This window comes from Lactuca virosa, chromosome 5 (assembly GCF_052849685.1).
Source record: "Lactuca virosa cultivar CGN04683 chromosome 5, Lactuca_virosa_CGN04683_v6, whole genome shotgun sequence".
Classification (NCBI taxonomy): domain Eukaryota; kingdom Viridiplantae; phylum Streptophyta; class Magnoliopsida; order Asterales; family Asteraceae; genus Lactuca; species Lactuca virosa.
The window spans coordinates 411,778,783-411,798,312 of record NC_136430.1 but is presented as its reverse complement, the minus strand read 5'-3'; the positions used below and the strand labels follow the sequence as shown (position 1 = coordinate 411,798,312).

At 30.9% G+C, this 19,530-nt stretch overlaps 1 protein-coding gene and 1 long non-coding RNA gene across 3 annotated transcripts; one reads left to right on the top strand and one right to left on the bottom strand.

Annotated features, from left to right (window-relative positions):
* The first annotated feature begins 10,880 nt into the window (after window positions 1–10,880).
* LOC145111884 (uncharacterized) lies at window positions 10,881–12,731 on the top strand. 2 transcript variants are annotated; one of them, XM_079048128.1, is made up of 4 exons: window positions 10,881–10,996; window positions 11,125–11,217; window positions 11,729–12,211; window positions 12,272–12,731. In XM_079048128.1, the coding sequence occupies exons 2-4, from the start codon at window positions 11,130–11,132 to the stop codon at window positions 12,529–12,531; spliced, it is 831 nt and encodes a 276-aa protein (XP_078904254.1). In that variant the 5' UTR covers window positions 10,881–10,996; window positions 11,125–11,129; the 3' UTR covers window positions 12,532–12,731. The 2 variants fall into 2 exon arrangements, with proteins under 2 accessions (XP_078904254.1, XP_078904253.1); XM_079048127.1 differs by having other exon boundaries at window positions 11,729–12,731.
* Window positions 12,732–17,320: 4,589 nt separating this feature from the next.
* On the bottom strand, window positions 17,321–17,967 carry LOC145114503 (uncharacterized). Its single transcript, XR_013711053.1, has 3 exons — window positions 17,772–17,967; window positions 17,571–17,679; window positions 17,321–17,351 (listed from the first exon to the last, which is right to left on the bottom strand). It is a non-coding gene; the product is annotated as an uncharacterized LOC145114503 (long non-coding RNA).
* Window positions 17,968–19,530: the final 1,563 nt, after the last annotated feature.

Sequence of the window (19,530 nt, the reverse complement as noted above, 5' to 3'; positions counted from 1 at the left end):
TAGTTTATTTTATAAAAATGTAACAAGAATGAAGATGGTGACATTTTGAAGATCAAAAGTTTATAAAGTTGATTTTATTAAAGTTTCTTAAAACTTTATAAAATTATTTTTATAAACTTGCTACAAGGTGTTGAAGCAAGTGGGAGCACATGAAGACTTTACAAGATAAAGGTCTCTTATGTCCCTTTAGGAATGAACTTGATAATTTTGTGATGGCTCACAAAATTATTACTAGTTAATGGCTTGGTTTATGCATATATGTTATAATCGTTATGCATGTTTGTGTTGTTTTATATTTATGTTATTATTATGTTATGATTGATAAATTAGTTTTTCAAATGCAAAATAATATTCGAACATAAATAAACATCACAAGGAGTTTGGTTTTAATGAAATTTACCTTTTAACATAAGTTGTTAAAAATAGTTTTAAAATAAAACAAGCTTTATCGTTAAAACTAATAACCGGTAAAATTTCGGGGTTAAAATTGTATAAGTTTAAAATAGAAATTTGTAAACTTATCAAACTCCAAACCTTATTTTATAAAAGAAAGTTTTATTAAAAGGCTTCCAAATGTTCTAAAGCGCTCAAACGATATAACTTAATGCTAGCTATTAAAATTTGACCGCGTCAATTATATAAAACCGGGCTTTGTATATAAAACATTGTTAAAAATGTGATTTTACATGAAATAAGCTTTTTTTTAAGTATACCATGGTTTATTGAATGCATGCAATAACCATGATATAACATGTTTTTTAAAACTAGAACTATAAAAACATCAAAGACCCCTTACAAACCTCAAATCTATGCAATCCTTTTTAAAGAACACTCGCACGTCTCTTGTATGCACTAGTGGGATAAAGGATACCTAACCACTTGGTGTTATCTTTTGATGGCCGAGGTGTTTTCGTGATTTCTATAACCAAGTTATAGGTCGATTACACAAGTTTTTCAAATTGGATGATTTGATCGAAAATCTCTTGTGATAAAGGATACCTAAGCAAGAGAGTTCTAAGGCATAGATGTGATCAAACATGTCTAATAAAATTTGTTATTAGCTATCCCATAAATCTAGGAATTATATGGTAAGATATAATTGATAATCGATATCTACCGGGTTGAATTCGGATGAATGGGATAAATGATACCTAACCATTTATTTGTTTTGCAACTTGGATCCTAGACTTTGATAATTAATGTTTTTAGAAACTAAAAGAGGTATTAATTATTAATGATTAAATATTTAAAATACTAAATGAATTTTGTAGATATATAATCCACTCTCATAACTATGAATTGTCATTTCTCTTTAAATGACTTAATGAAACAATAACATTCAATAGATACAACTTCAATGAATGAGTTCATGTCTTAAGAGACAATCTCGTGAGAGATATGAAATTGTATACTCTTAAAGGACCTATTCCTAAACAAATTACTTTGAGCAATAAACCTGAATATGATACCTAGTAAAGGCATCACTGTGATGCTCAAGATGCTTCTAATTTCATACTAGGAACAATTATTCATGACTTCTAGGAAGTTTTGGATAATTTAGATATATATATATATATATATATATATATATATATATATATGATAATATAACATGTTAAGCAATATTCCAATATATATAGTGATATTTTGTTGGAATAGTGCAAGGCTAAAAGAGTCACCTTGTGTGATCTAAAAGGCCCATGTTTTATGGAATAAACACCTTTAATCCCAAGAAATCCAATAAGGCCCACATAGATGGATCTTGTGTCTTTTGTGAAGGAACTGGACACTGGTAGATGAACTGCTCCTCTTATCTCAAAAGAAAGTCTGGAAGAGACTAGTACTTCATGTATCTGCTGGATAGAACTCATACTTTTCGTGTAACACTCAAGTACTTGGTACTTAAATGTTAATCTAATATTTGTAACTTGATTTCAAATATTTACAGAAGAGTAACTAGCTGAGCACAAGCAAGTTGGAACTACACTCTCGAAGTTTAGTTTATTATTTATGCTTAGAACAGAAATTGCTTGTAATATAAAACAATATTTATTTTGGAACGATGTATGTTTTAAATTTAGCATGTCTATCATTTATGTCTCAATTATTTATTTAAATGTTTGATTATTTACTAGATTGTTTTTCATAACGATAATACTCATATTCTGAAATGATTGACTTCTATTTCTGAGACTAGATCTCTTAATAGAATTACAAAGTAAATATAAACATTTTATAAATAAAATTAAAGTTCTTTTGACTTAAACTTGTTTTAAATCAAACTTATCCATGACATTGTTATCTTTATTGTATAAATGAAATCCACATATTCCAACTTCAAGAAAGGGATCTTTAAAGGCAAATAATGTAGTTTATTTGACATATGTGAATCTTATTTATATATAAAAGATTCCTAATAATATTTTCACTAAAGTGTAGAGAAAATAATTATTAAGGAACTATACACTTTGGTGTATGACTTCCTTTCTAATGAATGTCTATGAGTGAGCACAAGATACAACCCAGTAGTACCATCTAAAGCCTTCGTGATGATAAAGGGTGAATTAAACTTTACTTGATACAGTTTACTTTCTAATCGGTAGAAATGTCCTCTTTTAACCTTTTTGGGATTATACTTCAATCACTATTAATTGTATCTAGAATACAAACACCAACTAATTACATAATTATAGAATATTCTAAAAGGGCATTTAGGTAATTATATACAAATCCACCAAGAATAAGTTCATTTATTCCTCTGAAAGCTGAGTTAGCAGAAAGCAAGCTTCTAATGACAAAGCAAGTGGGAGACACGTGGAACGTGAAGCAACTCAAGATCCATAGCTGGATGTAACAATTGTTGGCACTAGTTTCAACAGGGAATTGTTGAACATGAATAGTAGTTATTCATAAACACAAATTGTTCACAATAATGGTAGAAATCATCTATGACTTGAGAAATGTGGAATCTCTCATTGATGAGTTCTTGATGGTTTCTAGTTAAACCATCAACTATCAAAATGTTACATCAGATCTTGGATCTGACAAATGACTTAGAGTCATGAACATTGAGATGTAATCCATATTTAATAATCAAGTATGGGATTGATTAATCGTTCTCTCTATAACAAGGCTAGAAGGAGTAAGAGATTCTTCTAGAAAGAATATATACATGGATATATATATATATATATATATATATATATATATATATACATATTTAGTAATACGTGTTATATAAGGATTTTCTTATACTCATGTCATCGACTATAGTCCTTATCATACTCATGACATTGACTATGATCAAACCTTTTCACAAGTAGCTATGATTAGATCACCAAGGATATTATTTACTATAACTTCATATTCTTAATATGAGATATATCAAATAGATTTCAAGAAAGACCGCTTTTCTTAATAGACATCTACTAGAAGATATCTATATAGCTTAGCCTGGAGGTTTTCTTAATCCATGTTTTCCTAACCAAATGTGTAAGGCTTAAGATCCACTTGTGGATATAAAGCAAACATCTTCTCAGGGTTGGAATAGTCATTTTAATATAAAGATACAAGGTATGCTTTTACATAAAAATGAAAAGAACGTGTGTGTGTTTACTAAGAAATAGTGGTAGGATAGTGATATTCCTAATCTTGTATGAAAGAGACATACTTAATCATTTGAAATGACATCCCGACTATGCAAGGTGGTTTTCACCTTGACTCGGAAAGTATTTCTAAAATGAAAGACTTAGGAATGATAAGATAAATTCTTGGAATGTAAAATCTATAAGAGATAGATAAAGATGAATGTTAAAGGTTTTAAAATTCTTTTTGCATGAAATGAAAATATCTTGAAAGAGGTCAAGATACAAGATTCCTTTAGAAGATTCTTGACATTGTCACGTGACACCATTTTTGAGTTTATATCAAATGGATCTAGCACATAGGTTTGAGCTAGATAAAATGATTTATATTCTATTTGCTTGACAAATGAATCCATCGTTTATGTCATATCATGAGACACAAAATTGAATACATGGTTAAGTCACTAGATGACTGTGAGAACATTCTAAGAGTACTTAAGAAAAGCTAAGAGGATGTATATGAGATAATTAGTTTAGAATAAAATCTTAATGTAAAGAGCTACATATGATTTTGATTTCTAAATAAATATAGATAATTATGAATTATAATTGGATTATGACTTCATTATGGAATGAAGAGTAAGTTTAGTTGGAATGAGGTCCAAGCAAAACAAAATAACACAATCTACTAAATAACAATATACTACTTTTCAGAAGTTAAAATCAAATATAATTGGATGAACTAGATCATTGAAAAACTAGGTTGAATCCTTCCATTCAGGGATAACCTAGAATTCTTTTGTGAGTAATAGAGTATACTTAATCAAGCTAAGAAACTCTATGTCACATAAGAGCACCAATTATATTCTCTGAAATATTTAACTATAATTAGAGTAATGTCAAATATAGAGACGATTGTATTCGCAAAATTCACACAATTTAAATTTAATCGAACCCATTAATAAAGTCTTTCCCTTTAAGCTAAGTATGAGTGGTCACACTTCAGCCATAAGACTTTTATTATTCTAGTAATGGGATTTTGATTTGAATTTAGTATTTGGATATTGGAACATTGTAACAACAACTATTAAATAATGTTTTGATATACTGGGATATGATCATTACATTAATACTTATTGTGTTCTATATTAACATGTTTAATCCATGAATAATCTTATTATTCTAAAGGGTCATAGTCTGTCATGATTGTAGGAGTAATTATGAAGTAAGACTAATATAAAATGGATTGGTTGACTCTCACCAGATGAAAGTAGGCAAGAAGCTGTAACCAAGTTTCAGAGGTACTTGTCAAAGAACTAGTATTGAATGGACCCGCATCAAGATCATCTCATAGATCGCAGTTATGAGTAATACTTGATTAAAATGTACTATCTTTGTGTCCTTAACACCTGAGACATATAGTGGGACTTAAGTATAGGGAGTACTGTGCTTTGATATGTTCAAATGTTGTTCCTTAACCGGGCAGTTATAAAGTCATTTTCAGGTATGGTATGAACTATGCAAGAGGCTTATGTAGTCATGATGAGATTTGTTCCTCTTATGTGTTGAGAGTTGGACATCTAACGTGCGTTACCCAAAGTTGAATTACAAATGAGATTGATTGCGATCCAAGGCTCATGTTTCAACAGGATGTCTATAACAAAGGGATAATTGATAAATTTACCTTAATACATCAATTGAAGCTCAGAGCTTTTAGGAATTGGATGTTGATGAATGACATTCTTCGTCATATATTATTGGGGGCAGTGAAATGTTGCTAGACGTTCACCACTATCTATATCAATCTATGATGAGTCTTATGCAAGTGGGAGATTGAAAGATCTAGTATGCCCAAGAGTCATTATAGAATGATGTTGCTAATAATATATGATCCTATAGGGTCACACCATATATCAAGTTATCGTCAATTGATTATTTATTAGTGTAATTTGATTATTAATAAATATGTCAACACTTGTATTTAATTGAAAATTTATTATTTCATGAAAATAATATTTTACTAATTCAGAATTTATCATTTGTAGAAATAATATTTACTGGAGAAATAACAACTTATGAAATATATCATAAAGTATGATTATTTATAAGTTATATTTATATCTTAATAAACTAGTTCAATTTATATATAAAGTAGTTTTATATAAAATAAGCTAGTTACAATTTATATAAAAGATATAATTATATAAAATAAGATATTTATATATGTCTAGTTATATAAATATATATATATATATATATATATATATATATATATATATATATATATATTGGGAATTCTTTATAAAAATGATTGACTTTTATAAAGATGACATATATGTATATATAAACTAGTCATGAGACAACTTTTGTCTTCTATTGTGCATGCCTTTTTCTCGAAAATATGAAGGAGACCAAGCATGGTCTTCTTTTGAATTGTTTAATCAATTCATGCCATGTTTGGAACAAAGTTGTCCATGCTTTTGCTTTATGGTATCTCTTTCACTTTTTGGCCATTATATAAGGAAGGGCATGGAAGGCATTTGAAATAAGTTCTTGCATAATTCTTATTCTTCTTTTGGAGCATAGATCCGAAAATAGAGAGCACCATGAGGGTTGCCAAATTTCGGAATTTGAAGGCTTCTCCCTCCTCCATATGTTGCATTTTGATGCTAGACAAAGTTACTTGTTGCTTCACCTTTGAACATATATTTGATATATATTTCAAAGGCTTATAAACAACAAATTACAAGTAAATACTAGCATGTTTTGATGGTTCTACTCTTGCTTGGTGGATACTTCTAGAGAACTCTTGTTTTAGAGTTTCATGTCACACTTCATCAACTTCCAACCTCCCATGAGGATCAAAGTCTTCAAAGGTTGTTATGCTTTCCCTTCTATGGTTGTTTTAATTTTTCTAACTCTTGCAAAATGATCCTTGATGGGTAAAATAGTTTTAGTTTTATTCAATATTTTTAAAGCTTCCGTTGTCATTTTTACCGGTTGTGAAACCGGATTTTATGAATAAAAACCCAACAATATTAGACCATATAGTGTTGGTAACTTGTGCAAGTAGGAGTGTTGGAAAATGGTGCCCGCAGTCATAACACAATCACAATAATTGGTAATAATACTATTAATAGTAGAGTCTTTTTTTGTTACACACAAAGACAAAAATAAACAATAAATGATATGAAAAAAACTATAGGGACTTGATTTGTTAATTATTTAATAGTCTTAAATTAATTAAATGAAATCTAGAAGTTCTGGAGGATTAAACATGATAATTATGCAGTTAGATAATTACCAATTATATGGATAATTATTAGGTGACTAGATAATTATTTTTACGGGTTTAAATCCTTCTCTATAAATAGAGGGGTAATTGGTTGGATTTAATGATGAGTTTCAAAAACCCTAAGCAAGAAATCAGTTGCCTCTTTCTTTTTCCCGTAACCACCAAAAGTCAAGCGGTGGCTATGCGGCCACGACGCGATAACGTTGCAGCTTGTAACTCTGGGTTTTGGTGTCCTCGTTCAATGTGTTAGTTGGATCAGTTTTTGTCAGATGTTGTTGTTCTAAGTGCCCTGGGTGCGACTATGAAAGATGAGTTCTACGTTGGACTCTTAACACTGATCAATCAATCAATGATCTATGGAAGTTTCAACGACTCTAAATGGTGTGTATTCTCGCATAATAAAGTTGCAATTTACATTATTCATAGAACTGTTTTCAGGCAGGGGCGGACGCAAGATTTCATAGTAGGGGTTGCACAATAGTAGAAAAAATTTCCAAAAATTTTTGAATTGCGTCCGGAAAAGTCAGGGGTTACACGGGCGACCGTGTGCCCTATACTAGAACCGCCCCTGTTTTTAGGTCTATTGAGGATTGAAATTATGTTACTTTTGTTGTCCTTTAATGTTGTCTAAGGATTCCCGTAACCCAACATTTTTGTTATCACATAAGTTAATCAAAACACAATTTTTTAAAAACTTCATTTTGTCACCACATAAACCAATAAACATTCTTATTAAAATAAATATGATTATTGAGTTAAATAAACAATCACAAACACTCTCTTATACGATGTTAATTATATTATCACAAATTCAATCGAATTACTAGAATAGTAAAATACATTCAGTCATTTACTATCAATCCTTATCTCTCAAACCCTACATACTCCTTTCTCAAACCAAGCACAACTAAATCTCTACTCTAATATATGAAGATTCATTTTGCCACATGTCAATCTCTCATAAGTTTTGACACTTGTCATTTTGTGGTATTTTTGAAATAAATAATATCCACATGTCAATTTCTAGGTTTTTTTAATTTTTAAAATTAAAAAGCCACATAATACATATAGCTATATAAGTAAACTATTAAATGTAATAAATATGATCTTAAATTGCAATAAATACGTTTTTTCCTTCATTATTTTAAAATTTAATTTTTTAAAAATACTTAATGTTTACATTTTGATATTTAATTTTTTTTAATTAACCCATATAATACATGAGTATTACACCTAGTGAACTAATATATGCTATGATATTTTAGCTCAACATTTTTAGGTTTCTACGTGTACGAACTACTATCATTAGATATTGATTTAAATACATATAAATACTAAATTACATCCAAAGTCAAGAAGCTAATTAATACTTTGTACATTTCCAGGTTTACAGCAATAGACTTAAAAGTTCCGAAGATAACCTATCCAGATATCGAAGTTAACTTTTGAATTGTGGACTTGAGGTGTGTTTGATATCACATTTTGAGAGATTTTTGAGACTTTTTACAAACTTTTAAATATCAGTTTTTAGAATTATAGAAAAACTTCGTTTATTTGAAAATCTTAGTTAAAACTTTTATTTAAAAAAAAACTTATAATATAAAAGTTACTTCAAATGATTATTAAAAAACCTTATATTTTATATCATTTTACATTTATAATTTGTTCTTTATAGTTATTTATATGGAACATTTCTATATACCGATTAATTTTACCAAACAATACCTCCCATGGAATTGTCCTATACCAGGATAGCTCACTACACGACATAAACGGAATAATGGCATGTCCTAATCTGGGTTGACATTGATACAAGACATGGACACTGACCTATAACCATTACCATTAATGAGAGAACACTTTATATGGATGGAAACATTTTTGTTGGACATAACTATTGGACATAATGTAGGAGTTTTTAATGAGAAATAAAGTTTTGTCTTTCCTATAAACCAACTTAAGCATTCATCTCTTGAAGTAGTTATAATGTTTAGAACTTCAACTTCATTGGTGAGTAATCGCAAAATTTATAAATGATTCACCATTGAAAAACTCGTGCTTTGTAAATAACCTAACATATCTAATATCTTACAATATCAAGAAACAAAATTAAGAAAAGGAGATATGAATAGAAAAAAAAAGGTTTAAGGAGTTTAATTCCATTAACATCTTAGTAATGGTAGATGGTTGGAGGAGTTAATGTCAATAATATACACTTTTATTTAAAAGAATTCAATGGTCACCAATTTCAATGTCGGTTAAACGTTCTCCACAAGTATTTCACATGCTTTGGTGACTGACTCACACGCGGCAGTCATGCGCGTCATCTACGTTGGTCCATTCCAAAAGGCAACACAAAGTATTCTTTCTTCAAATTTACAGGGTTTAGCAACGTGTTCTTTTTTCTAGAAAATTCTTTTTGAGGTCTTTTAACTTCTATATTTTTAATAATATTAAATAAATTAAATTATTTAAAAAATGCAACTTGAAATAGAATTTTCTAAAAAAAACACGTTTCTAAATCCTATAAATTAAAAAAATAAATAATTCAAATTAAATGATCAAGTCTTATTGAATTTAATTAGATAACTAGAAAAGGACGCGCAGCTCCGCCGCTTTTGGACTATGTCATAGAAGTTAAATATCGGCAAACTTTAAAATATGTATTGAAAGTGTAAATCGCCACAAATAAGGGAGAAAACCGACACCCCCTAAAATTAGATTTCAAAAGTGTACAACAAAAAGAAAGAATATTGATGGAGAAAAACCAAAAATGTTGTGGCTATAATGTAAAAGTTGTCAAAGTTGAAAAAATATGGTGGCAAAAGTCTAAAGAAGGTTTTTTGTGTTTTTTATGTCAAAATGTAAAAGTTTTGACTGCAAGGTTGAAAAATGTCAAAGTCACTAAAAATTTATGGCAAAAACATCAAAATATAAAAGATTTGACTGCAAGGACGAAAAGTGTCAAAGTCACTAAAGATTTGTGGCAAAAATCTAAAGGCACAAAAACTTAATCAAAACTTAAAAATGTAAAAGTTTTCACTTCGAGGACTAAAAATGTCAAATTCATCAAACATTTGTGACAAAAACCTAAAGCAAAAAAGATTACTGTTCATAAGATCCATTGGATTTAATATATATATATATATATATATATATATATATATATATATATATATATATATATATAAAATATGATTTAGTTTTTGAATATATAGATAATTGATTTGATTAGTTGAAAACGTTAATACTTAGGTTGTGTTTGGCGGACTAGCTGAAAAGCTAGCTGTTAGCTGAAAAGCTAGCTGTTAAATAAAAAGCTAGCTGATAGCTGAAAAGCTAGCTGATAAAAAATAACGTTTGGTAAAACTAGCTGAAATATATAAAATAAATAAAAGGACATGTAAGAATATGTGTTTCTATAATTAATTAAGGGGTGTATTTGGAAAATTTTAAAAAAGCTCTTAAAAAGCTAGTCTAAGTAGCTTTTCAAAAAGCTAGCTTATAAGCTACTTTTTGGTTTACCAAACACGACAACATAAAAAAGCTCGAAAAATAAGCTAGCTTATCAGCTAGCTGTGGCGCGCCAAACACAGCCTTAATCGATAAATACTACAAAGATGTTTAAAGGAAAAGAAGTCTTATCCAGTTAGAATAACTAGGAGGTCCCGGGTTAAATCCCTGAGAGAGGAGACAAAATAATTATTTGCTGTTTAAAAAAAAAAAAAAGTTAGAATATATAAAAATATATTCTGGTATTATTCTCTTATAGAGAGATATTGCGAAAACTGCGTCGACATATATGAGAAGATAAATATATAATTATCATTTTCAACGGCCAAAATATTAAATGAAACCATGAAAAAGGATATATCAATTTTAAGCATAATAATAAAAAAGACGGTGAAGATATCAATAACTTTCCGCAACTAATAATAAATTAAAAGGACAATTTGGTAATTTCGCATAAAACGGGGGCAACAAATAAGAACTCGGGAAAACAACGACGCACCCATTCAGAGACCCGTTTCCAGGATAAAAACCCAATAATTTCTGAACACCAAACTCAGGGTTTGCTGCAAACTTCCGTTTTTCAGGTTTCAGGCGTAAATCTAAGGTAACTCATCTTTGATTTCAGTTGATTTTTAATCTGCAACCTCGATCTGACTTTTGTTCACTACTATTTACTTCATTTGTTTCAAATTTAACGTTGGTGTTCGAACGAATCTCTTGTTTGTGGTGTAGTGATCATGGATGGTTGGAGAGATCAAGGTGTTAATTACAATCAAGAGGTCACAAGAACAAGACCAAATAGCTACAGAAAGCCTCCTCCTCTCGGTATAATCGTTTAACTGTTTTGATTTTTGTCGATTTTTTTGTAATGATGCTGTTCGCCTTTGTCTCTATTCTCTTTATGGTATGAATTTTGAGATTCGGTTCTAATCACGCTTTTTATCTTCTAGAACGAGTTAATTTCCTGCTGGAAATTTTCTTTTCTGCATTGGGTTGCGTGCATTTTAGTGTTGGATGAATGAAAAATCTAACGAACACCACCAAATCTACTACTGATCTCTGCAATTTCTTTATTTTTATGATTCAGAGAATATGAGTTAGTTACACATGTTTGTTTATATAAAGCAATTGATGTGATTTCAACGGTGGCCATAAATTTTCCCTAAATTTAGTATATGCCCTAATGGCCTAATCACTGTTTTGCTTCCTAGGTTTTGGTTTTGTTGTCACTTCTGTTCATTCATCTTTCATATTCCTTCGAATTCCAATTCCTTTGGTGGATTCCGTTCCTTCAAAACTAGCATTCGCTTCACCCAAACTATATTTAATTCTTCAGGTGGGAATCCAAATTGGCAACATAGCGTACCGTCATGGGAAAAAAAGTTTTGCTCTTCAATTGGCTCAATTCCATGGAAAAAACTTGTGGAAACAAAAAGATTCATCCATCTCTATGACAATGTAATCAAATGGAACGATTCCGCCGGGAAAGAAGCATTCCAATCTGCAAAAAACAATTTCTATGCAAATATACACGGCCTTCCTTGCAACAATCGGTTACCCGATCCCGATATCTACATCGACAATATCGATTGGGATTCCGAAGTTGATCCGAATCTGATTCTAGACTTGGATTCCGATTCCGTAGTTCCTGATTCCGGTTCCAAAGACGAACAAGAACAAGTAGTAATCTTTGGCTCGAGCTTTCCCCCTTCCTATCAAAACTTCTCGCCTTACGGATGGGGCGATAGCGATGATGACAAAAAGAAATCCCCCAACCCCAATACATCTCCGGAATACAACATTGAAGGAAACACAAGGGGTGTTGTTGACAATAATAATAGTTGGTGGGGGTGGAGTGAAAATGTGGACAAAACGAAAGGTGATCAAGAAGACTATTGGGGTTGGAATATGAAAATGTATGATAATAACAACTGTTTCTATGGTGATGTGAGTAACAATGGGAACAACATGTCGAGGTATAAAACATCGAGATTTATAAAAAATCAGCCTCGGAGGAGCACCGGAAACGGGAGGCGGCATGGTGGTTCACCGGCGGCTTATGGTTGTGCACCGGTGAACCATGGTGGTGCTCCGGCGGGAGGTGGACATAGATGGAGTGTAAAGAAAACGGTTTCTTGAATTTAGTGGGGCCGGTTTTTGCTCGATGAGATGCTTTTGTGGAAAGTGCGGAGAGTCGAATGTTATGTGAGAGTGGGAAAAGTTTTGTAGCGGTTTATGTGTTGATCTCTTTGTACAGTGTTCCAAGTTAATAATCCATGTTTTCATATTAGTGTGTAATTGGGTGCTAATTGAATCGAAAATGAGTGGATTCATACGTATGATGTTTGTATTTGACAGATTTTTTTGTTATAAATTATAACTACTAATATATGAATACAACTAATTTATGATGTTGAAAACCTAATCTAGACGATTATAAATGGTTACTCAATTAAAGTCCAACTTTCGTGTTTAAATGGTCCTTTAATTAAATGTTGTACATTTTAACCATTAAAGTTGAAAAATGCATGTCAAAAGATGTAATGGAGGGAGGGTATTACTGCAGTAAGGTAGTAAAATAAGGACGAGAAATAGTATGTGGTTTTTTTAGTAAGGAATCAAGAATTAATAAATAAATATTAATTCTTTTAATAAAATATAATATATATTGACGGGTTGACCCACAAACCCAAATACATAACCCAATCCTACCCATGAAATAAACGGGTTGGCAGGTCAGAAATCTCAAACCAAACCCATTTATTTTTGTGTGGGGTTACAAGATGGGTTAAAAATTGTCACCCCTAGTCGTGACCGTCTTCGACGATCTCTTCACTTTCCGTTTCTGGCCAACAACTTCCATTTCTACTACATCCAACCACACCGTCGCCGCCATCCCTTCCTTCCACCTACAAATTAAACCTTAATTTTCTGGAACATACATGGCTCCAACGACAATGACGTCTTATTTGTTTTGCAAATCTGCTAGGCAAATCTAGCAAATCTAAGGACGACAATGACATCTTATTGTGTTACAGATCCACAACGTCATCAAGGTAGTCGACGTAACATTGCCATATGGCATCATCTGGTACCATCGATCTTCATATGCAGTGTCATCTAGTGCCATCGATCTCCATCTACAACCACCAACACAATTAGATGATGATGGCTACTATCACATAGATCATGGTTTGTTTGATAGATGTTGGGATATCAATTTCATTGGATCTTTGTTTGTTTTTAATAAATAGATCTTTTTACATCTTGATTTTGTCATTTAGAGTTATTTGTATGTGTCTTTGAATGCATGCCAATATGAAGTGTTTGAAGATGGGTTTCATCGCTTGTTCATTTGTCATTTTCAGATCTATAGAGAGATTATCGAGGAAAAGATTGATGTTGATAAAGACTTATGAATATGATTTTTTGTTTTTAATTTCTGGGTTGAATTAAATTGACACGCTATTAAGCTTTATGAATTCGACTAATGATTTTTGATGTTGGGTTAAGTTTTTTGTTTTTGAGCGTGTGTTGTTGGTGATCAGTGGTGAAGATGACAGTAACCGGTGATTGTTGATTGTTTGATGGTGTCTTCATTTGTCTATTAATTATAAATTCAAATTTTAAATGAAATATTTATGTAAACATCATGTCACTGCCACGTGGGCAATGACGATGAAAACTTTCTTTAGACGGGGACCATTTATGTAAACTTGTAAATATCAATGATTCTTATAATATTTTAATAAGACAGGACCATTCATATAATATTTCAGACAAGGACGATCCCTGTAATATTTTTGAAGACAATGATCATTCATGTGATCTTTGAGACAAACAACATCCCTCTAATATGTTTTAGCATTGTAGTATGATAACTTACAATGCATTAAACAATTATTAATTTGCCTTGTAATGTAACATTTTACTTTATTGGAAATAACTTTTTTGGCATTGTACTTTGGTAATTTATATTACATTAGATAATTATAGCATTTTACATTCAAATTACAATGCTTTATTTCGAAAAAAAACAACAGGAACATGATAATGCCTTTAATTAGTAACTAGAAATGAGGCCCGTGCGTTGCACGGGTCGGATTTTTTGTTGATGTTTAGCAGGTCACGAAAGTAGGATGCTATAATGTCATACAAATACTTAGCAACCGGATAGATTGAATATAGTATAGTGTCCTAATGTAAGAAATGAAAGTAAACAAATAAATTAGTGTGCGTTGCTATTTTTTGCATTTAACGCTTTTGGCTGATAGTAAAAACATTTCGAGTCGAAATCTCATTCCTCATAACTTGAATAAAGCCACCTGAAGAAAAGAAAACATATTTTCTATTATTATCGTATTGACATTTTTTTTGGATGCAATTGTGCATATTAAAAAGGTTACAATATCTACCCTTATCCATCAAGAATATGTTATTTAAAAAGACAAAACAAAACAAAACTTTTGGGACCATTTTCCTTAATTACCATTTTTTTAAATTAAAGCTAAATGAAACGTGTTTGTTGACCACAATTAGAATCTACCTCAAGGTATTGAATATTAATTGAAAACAAAAAAAATAAGTAAAATGGTATAATAAACATTAACATGAAAGTAGATTTCTATAGATTGAAAAAAAATTGAAAATGATATGTTTTAATAAAAAAATAATAAAAAACTGTTTATTTAAGAAAATAAACCCTTTCTATTCTATTTAATCTAAACACTCAAAAGTGTTTATTTAAGTAAAAAAAGTATGATGCCCATAAATATGTCGTCATTTGGTAAGCAAGTAAAGCAACCACTACTAAAAAATAGTTATGAGATTCACTATGGATATGCTTGAATCTTATTCATCCAATAAGTATTTAAGCTATTCCAAACTTAGTTAATAACATATTCCAAACACTTCACTCAAGGAAAATCCTAAGAGGCTTTTAGTTTTTTTAGTTGAATTCCTGTCCTAACTGTCAAGAGAATCAACAAACATCTTGTTGTAAAATTTGACAAAATTAGTATAAAAAAGAAACATACTTGAATTCATTTTGTTTATAGTTTACTATTATTTTTTTATTTACCTGTGAAGCATCATGAATTCAAGAAATAAAGGGGTGGCCATGATACAGCTGTGAAGCGAAGACAAATGGAAGATATGGGTATCCACGTATGATGGCAATGCATAAATCCTTCTGAAAGGGCGTACTGCAAGCATTTATTGAGGGGTATTTTATGTATTTTCAATCATACGCAAATGAAAAATGCTTGAAATAATTCATTTATGAAAGTTGAATGTTACCTGCAATGTCCAACATTTAACATGTCACACATGGACCAAAATGTTAAAATATGGTCACTTCCGGCAAGTTCCACATCCATTTCTACGTGGGCACAAAATATATTACATCTCCTTTATGTTTGTATTGTATTGTTCCTTCTAGAACCTTTTCGGCTTTCGATAAGAAAGATACCTGAAACAAATAATTTCGTTAGCAGAGTGTTTTCAGAAGGGCATTTTGGTCTTTCCATCAATAAAAGGAAGAACAAAATTGAATTCTATCACTTCGGCAACGATGGAATAGAATCTCTAATTCCAATTCAAAATTATATGACATATACGTTTCTTGCAGCAGTGTACCAGGATTGAAATCAAATCCAGGGTCGTTTATGAACATTATCCACCCGATTCACAGAAATTACAATTTAATGGTTCCCCACTTTCCGCAAATTACAATAAAAATATAACAGGCTGTAAATGATTCATATAAATAAAAATCTATTTTTTTTTCAAATTAGATTTTACTTTATAATATCTGAAATCACATGTTGGTGATTATGAGAGGAACATTAGGAACACTTTGGATAACTGATATGCCTAATTAACCCTACAATAATACAAATCGGAAAAATAATGAATTACCTGTATTCTAGTCAAAGAAAAGAAAAAAAAAAAGATGTTGAACCATATAGTTGCTTCTTTAATGCGTCTATTGTTCCCCTGTTTTTATAAAAAAATCAAGTGAAAAGGTATAAACACCGCAAAAAAAGTTAGCAATGTGGTAATTAAATCAACATTTGTTCTTCTCTGAGTTTCTCCTGGTTTTCTCCTTCCCCTTTAATTTCTCATATGAAATTTGCATACGCTGGATAAACATAGCTGGTTAGTAAAGAAACACCCAAACATAATCCAATACCAATACGCAATGAAAGTTATCGAAATCAGTATATGAAGCTCTAAAAATTATAAATTCAATTTTAAAGGACCTAATTATCCACACACATACCCGCTTCGGCATCAGCTGACTGATTTCAACATTTGTTGAGGCTTTTTAAATTTGGTTTGAAGGAATTTGCCTTTTTCTCCGTGACATTCCATCAAACACCTGGGGTGCGAAATTATAACTTTAGACAACCGCTGCATTTGATTGCTAAAAGGGAGATCAAATTCTTTATCCAAGTCATCAAATTCATCTTATGATTTGTTAATGGAATTAATCTAGCACCAACATTGGTATATTTGCACTGGTTTACAAACTTCGACCCAGTTAGTAATATTTCGTGTAATTAGGTGTAAAATTCGTAATAAAGAGCAGGAATAGATGTTAAACACTAACTAGAGATCAACTCCACCAAAAACCGTATGCTTAAATTTCAAATGATTTGCGGATTTATAAAGTATAAAAAATTGTAACCGTAAATGTCTACCCCAAATTGAGCAGAAAGATTGATGATTTGTCAACCTAAATATACAATATATATTGTACTATAGTGAACCCACCGCCCCTGAAATGTAGCTTTCCATAATTCCCTCAATGCTTCCTATGTCGACAATTTAACAGAAAGAAATGAGATCATCACTTCTTTTTTTGGACTAAATCTTCGGTAGTTGAAATTCATGTGTACCTGATGTTCTGGAATTCAACTATCATATGCAATGTGTAATCTGTTTAAGAAATCCTCCTGTCATGATCCAAGAAAAAAGTATCAGATTAACTAAACTTAAGTCATAACTAATTTCATATGAAACTGCAACATATTTGTAAACAGGATCGACATAAGTAAGGGCATCAATTAAAGGGAAAAAAACATAAATAGGGACAATATGTGAAATCAAGTAATGACGGATGAAGAAGATGGTACATCCCTTATTCTGATAGGACTCATCTGATATAGTCATACCTTTTTGTTCATTTGGTGTAACCTGTATATTTGAAAATATTCAGAGAGGGGTATTGGCAGCGTTACAGTCCTATGTTTCTTCACAGTTCCCCATAGTTCCACCTGTAACCTGTAGACGTGAGAAGAGTCGATGGCATATGTGAATGAAAGCGGAAAACCGACGATATATGATGAAATAAGAAACATAAATTGGTCGTATACCTTAGTCGATTGCCTTTCGCTGCCTTCCATGCTCGATATCTATGGTGGTGGCCAGAAGGTGCCTTCCCTACGACCTGCTTTCCATTGATCGAAGGAAGCAAAAGAGTGAAATAGGAGGGGTATGGTTTAGTATGAAGGAGCAATGAAGGTGGTGGAATCGAATAATCGGAGGAAAGGAGCGGAGGCTGTGACGGGTTTTCCCCTTTCGATTCCGATTCCAAAGGTGATTTGAATGTTGGCACCGAATGATAATGGGTGTTGCGTCGGTGGGTTAACCCCGGTGGAGGAAGCCGCAAAAGGGATATAGAAAGCCACCACCGACGATCCGATCAGGTGTAAGAAGAGGAAAACCTCAGCGGGGTTATGAGGGGGTGGGTTTCTGGGATAGTGGAATGAGGAAGGATCGAGAGATAAGACGTGGCGGTTACCATGGTTGAGGAAGTTAACCGAGTAAGAGTACCGTGTTAGCACCCTGGTTAGGTACTGTAGCTAAGGGACAACAATCGTAATATATACAAAAATACAGGGACCGGAAATGTAACTTAAGGGATCAATTCTGCCAAATAAATGGACAGTTTACTGTTCTTTTTCTTCACAAGTTTAATATATATATAATAATTACATTGCTAGCACAATAGCTCCTGTAGGTTACATTTATTTCTTCATGTGGTTCACTATCACATGGCATATATTCTTTGCAAAGTAACATCACAACTACTTTATGTAATTATTAAAGATTAAGTACTACGTTGGATTGGAAAAGAAGGAAATCGATAGAAAAACAAACAATTAGAATATTGAATATAACAACATATTATTATAAATTTGATTAATATCGCAACATAATTTCTAATAATTTCTAATATGTTATTAAAAAATGATTTCATATATTTATTTGAATCAACTATTATAACGTTACATAACAATCACATAACTCTTTTATTTAATAAATTTTATAAAATAATTGATTAATAATTATAATTTTTCACTATCAAAATTTGTTTAATTTTATAACCGTGGTTCCAACGAATTATAACCAAGTAATTAATATTGTTATAAATGATTAATATTGCCAATTGTTTTTTAAATACTTTATCAATCTACAGAGGTTTTTTTTTTTTTTTTAAGTAGCGATGAATCTTACCCAAATATAAATAAACAATAATACACATATAAAAGTTTAATAAATTTTATATATAAGTGGATAGAAAAGCTAGAATCTTTTTTGAACATTTTAAACTAATGAATTAATGTTTGTGTATAAAAAGCGCAACAAATATAGAATTCTCATATAATATCTATTTCATAGTCGTCCTATGACTTTTTGGTCAAACATGGACTTTGGACCAAAAATCTCTTTGGACTTCTTTTTTCCACAAACGTCTAACTTATTGGACTTGCCTAGCACCAACCATGGACCATTTCTTCTTCACTTTATGAAGTACGGCATTTGATGATTTGAACCAATTATAATTTTGCATTGCTTCAAGAAATCAAACAAGGTAATTATAATTTTGGTCTTTATATTTTTTAATTTAAAATAATTATAATTTTAATCCAAGTTGTTTTTAACTTGTAAATTACATTTTTTTGTCATTGTCATTTTTAATTTTAATAATTGCAATTTGGATTATGTATTTTATAATGTGCATTAGTTATAGTTTTGGTCCTCTATGTAATAACAATATTACAGAAATGGTCCATATGTAATGGAGACTTTATAGAAATGGTCCATATATATAAGAGAAACTATAGTAGT

Excerpts from the sequence above, each read along its gene's own strand:
- LOC145111884 (XM_079048127.1), top strand. The coding sequence starts at position 11,130 with ATGGATGGTTGGAGAGATCAAGGTGTTAATTACAATCAAGAGGTCACA. Across the intron at positions 11,218-11,728 it reads CAGAAAGCCTCCTCCTCTCG|GTGGGAATCCAAATTGGCAA; the intron begins GTATAATCGTTT and ends TTAATTCTTCAG.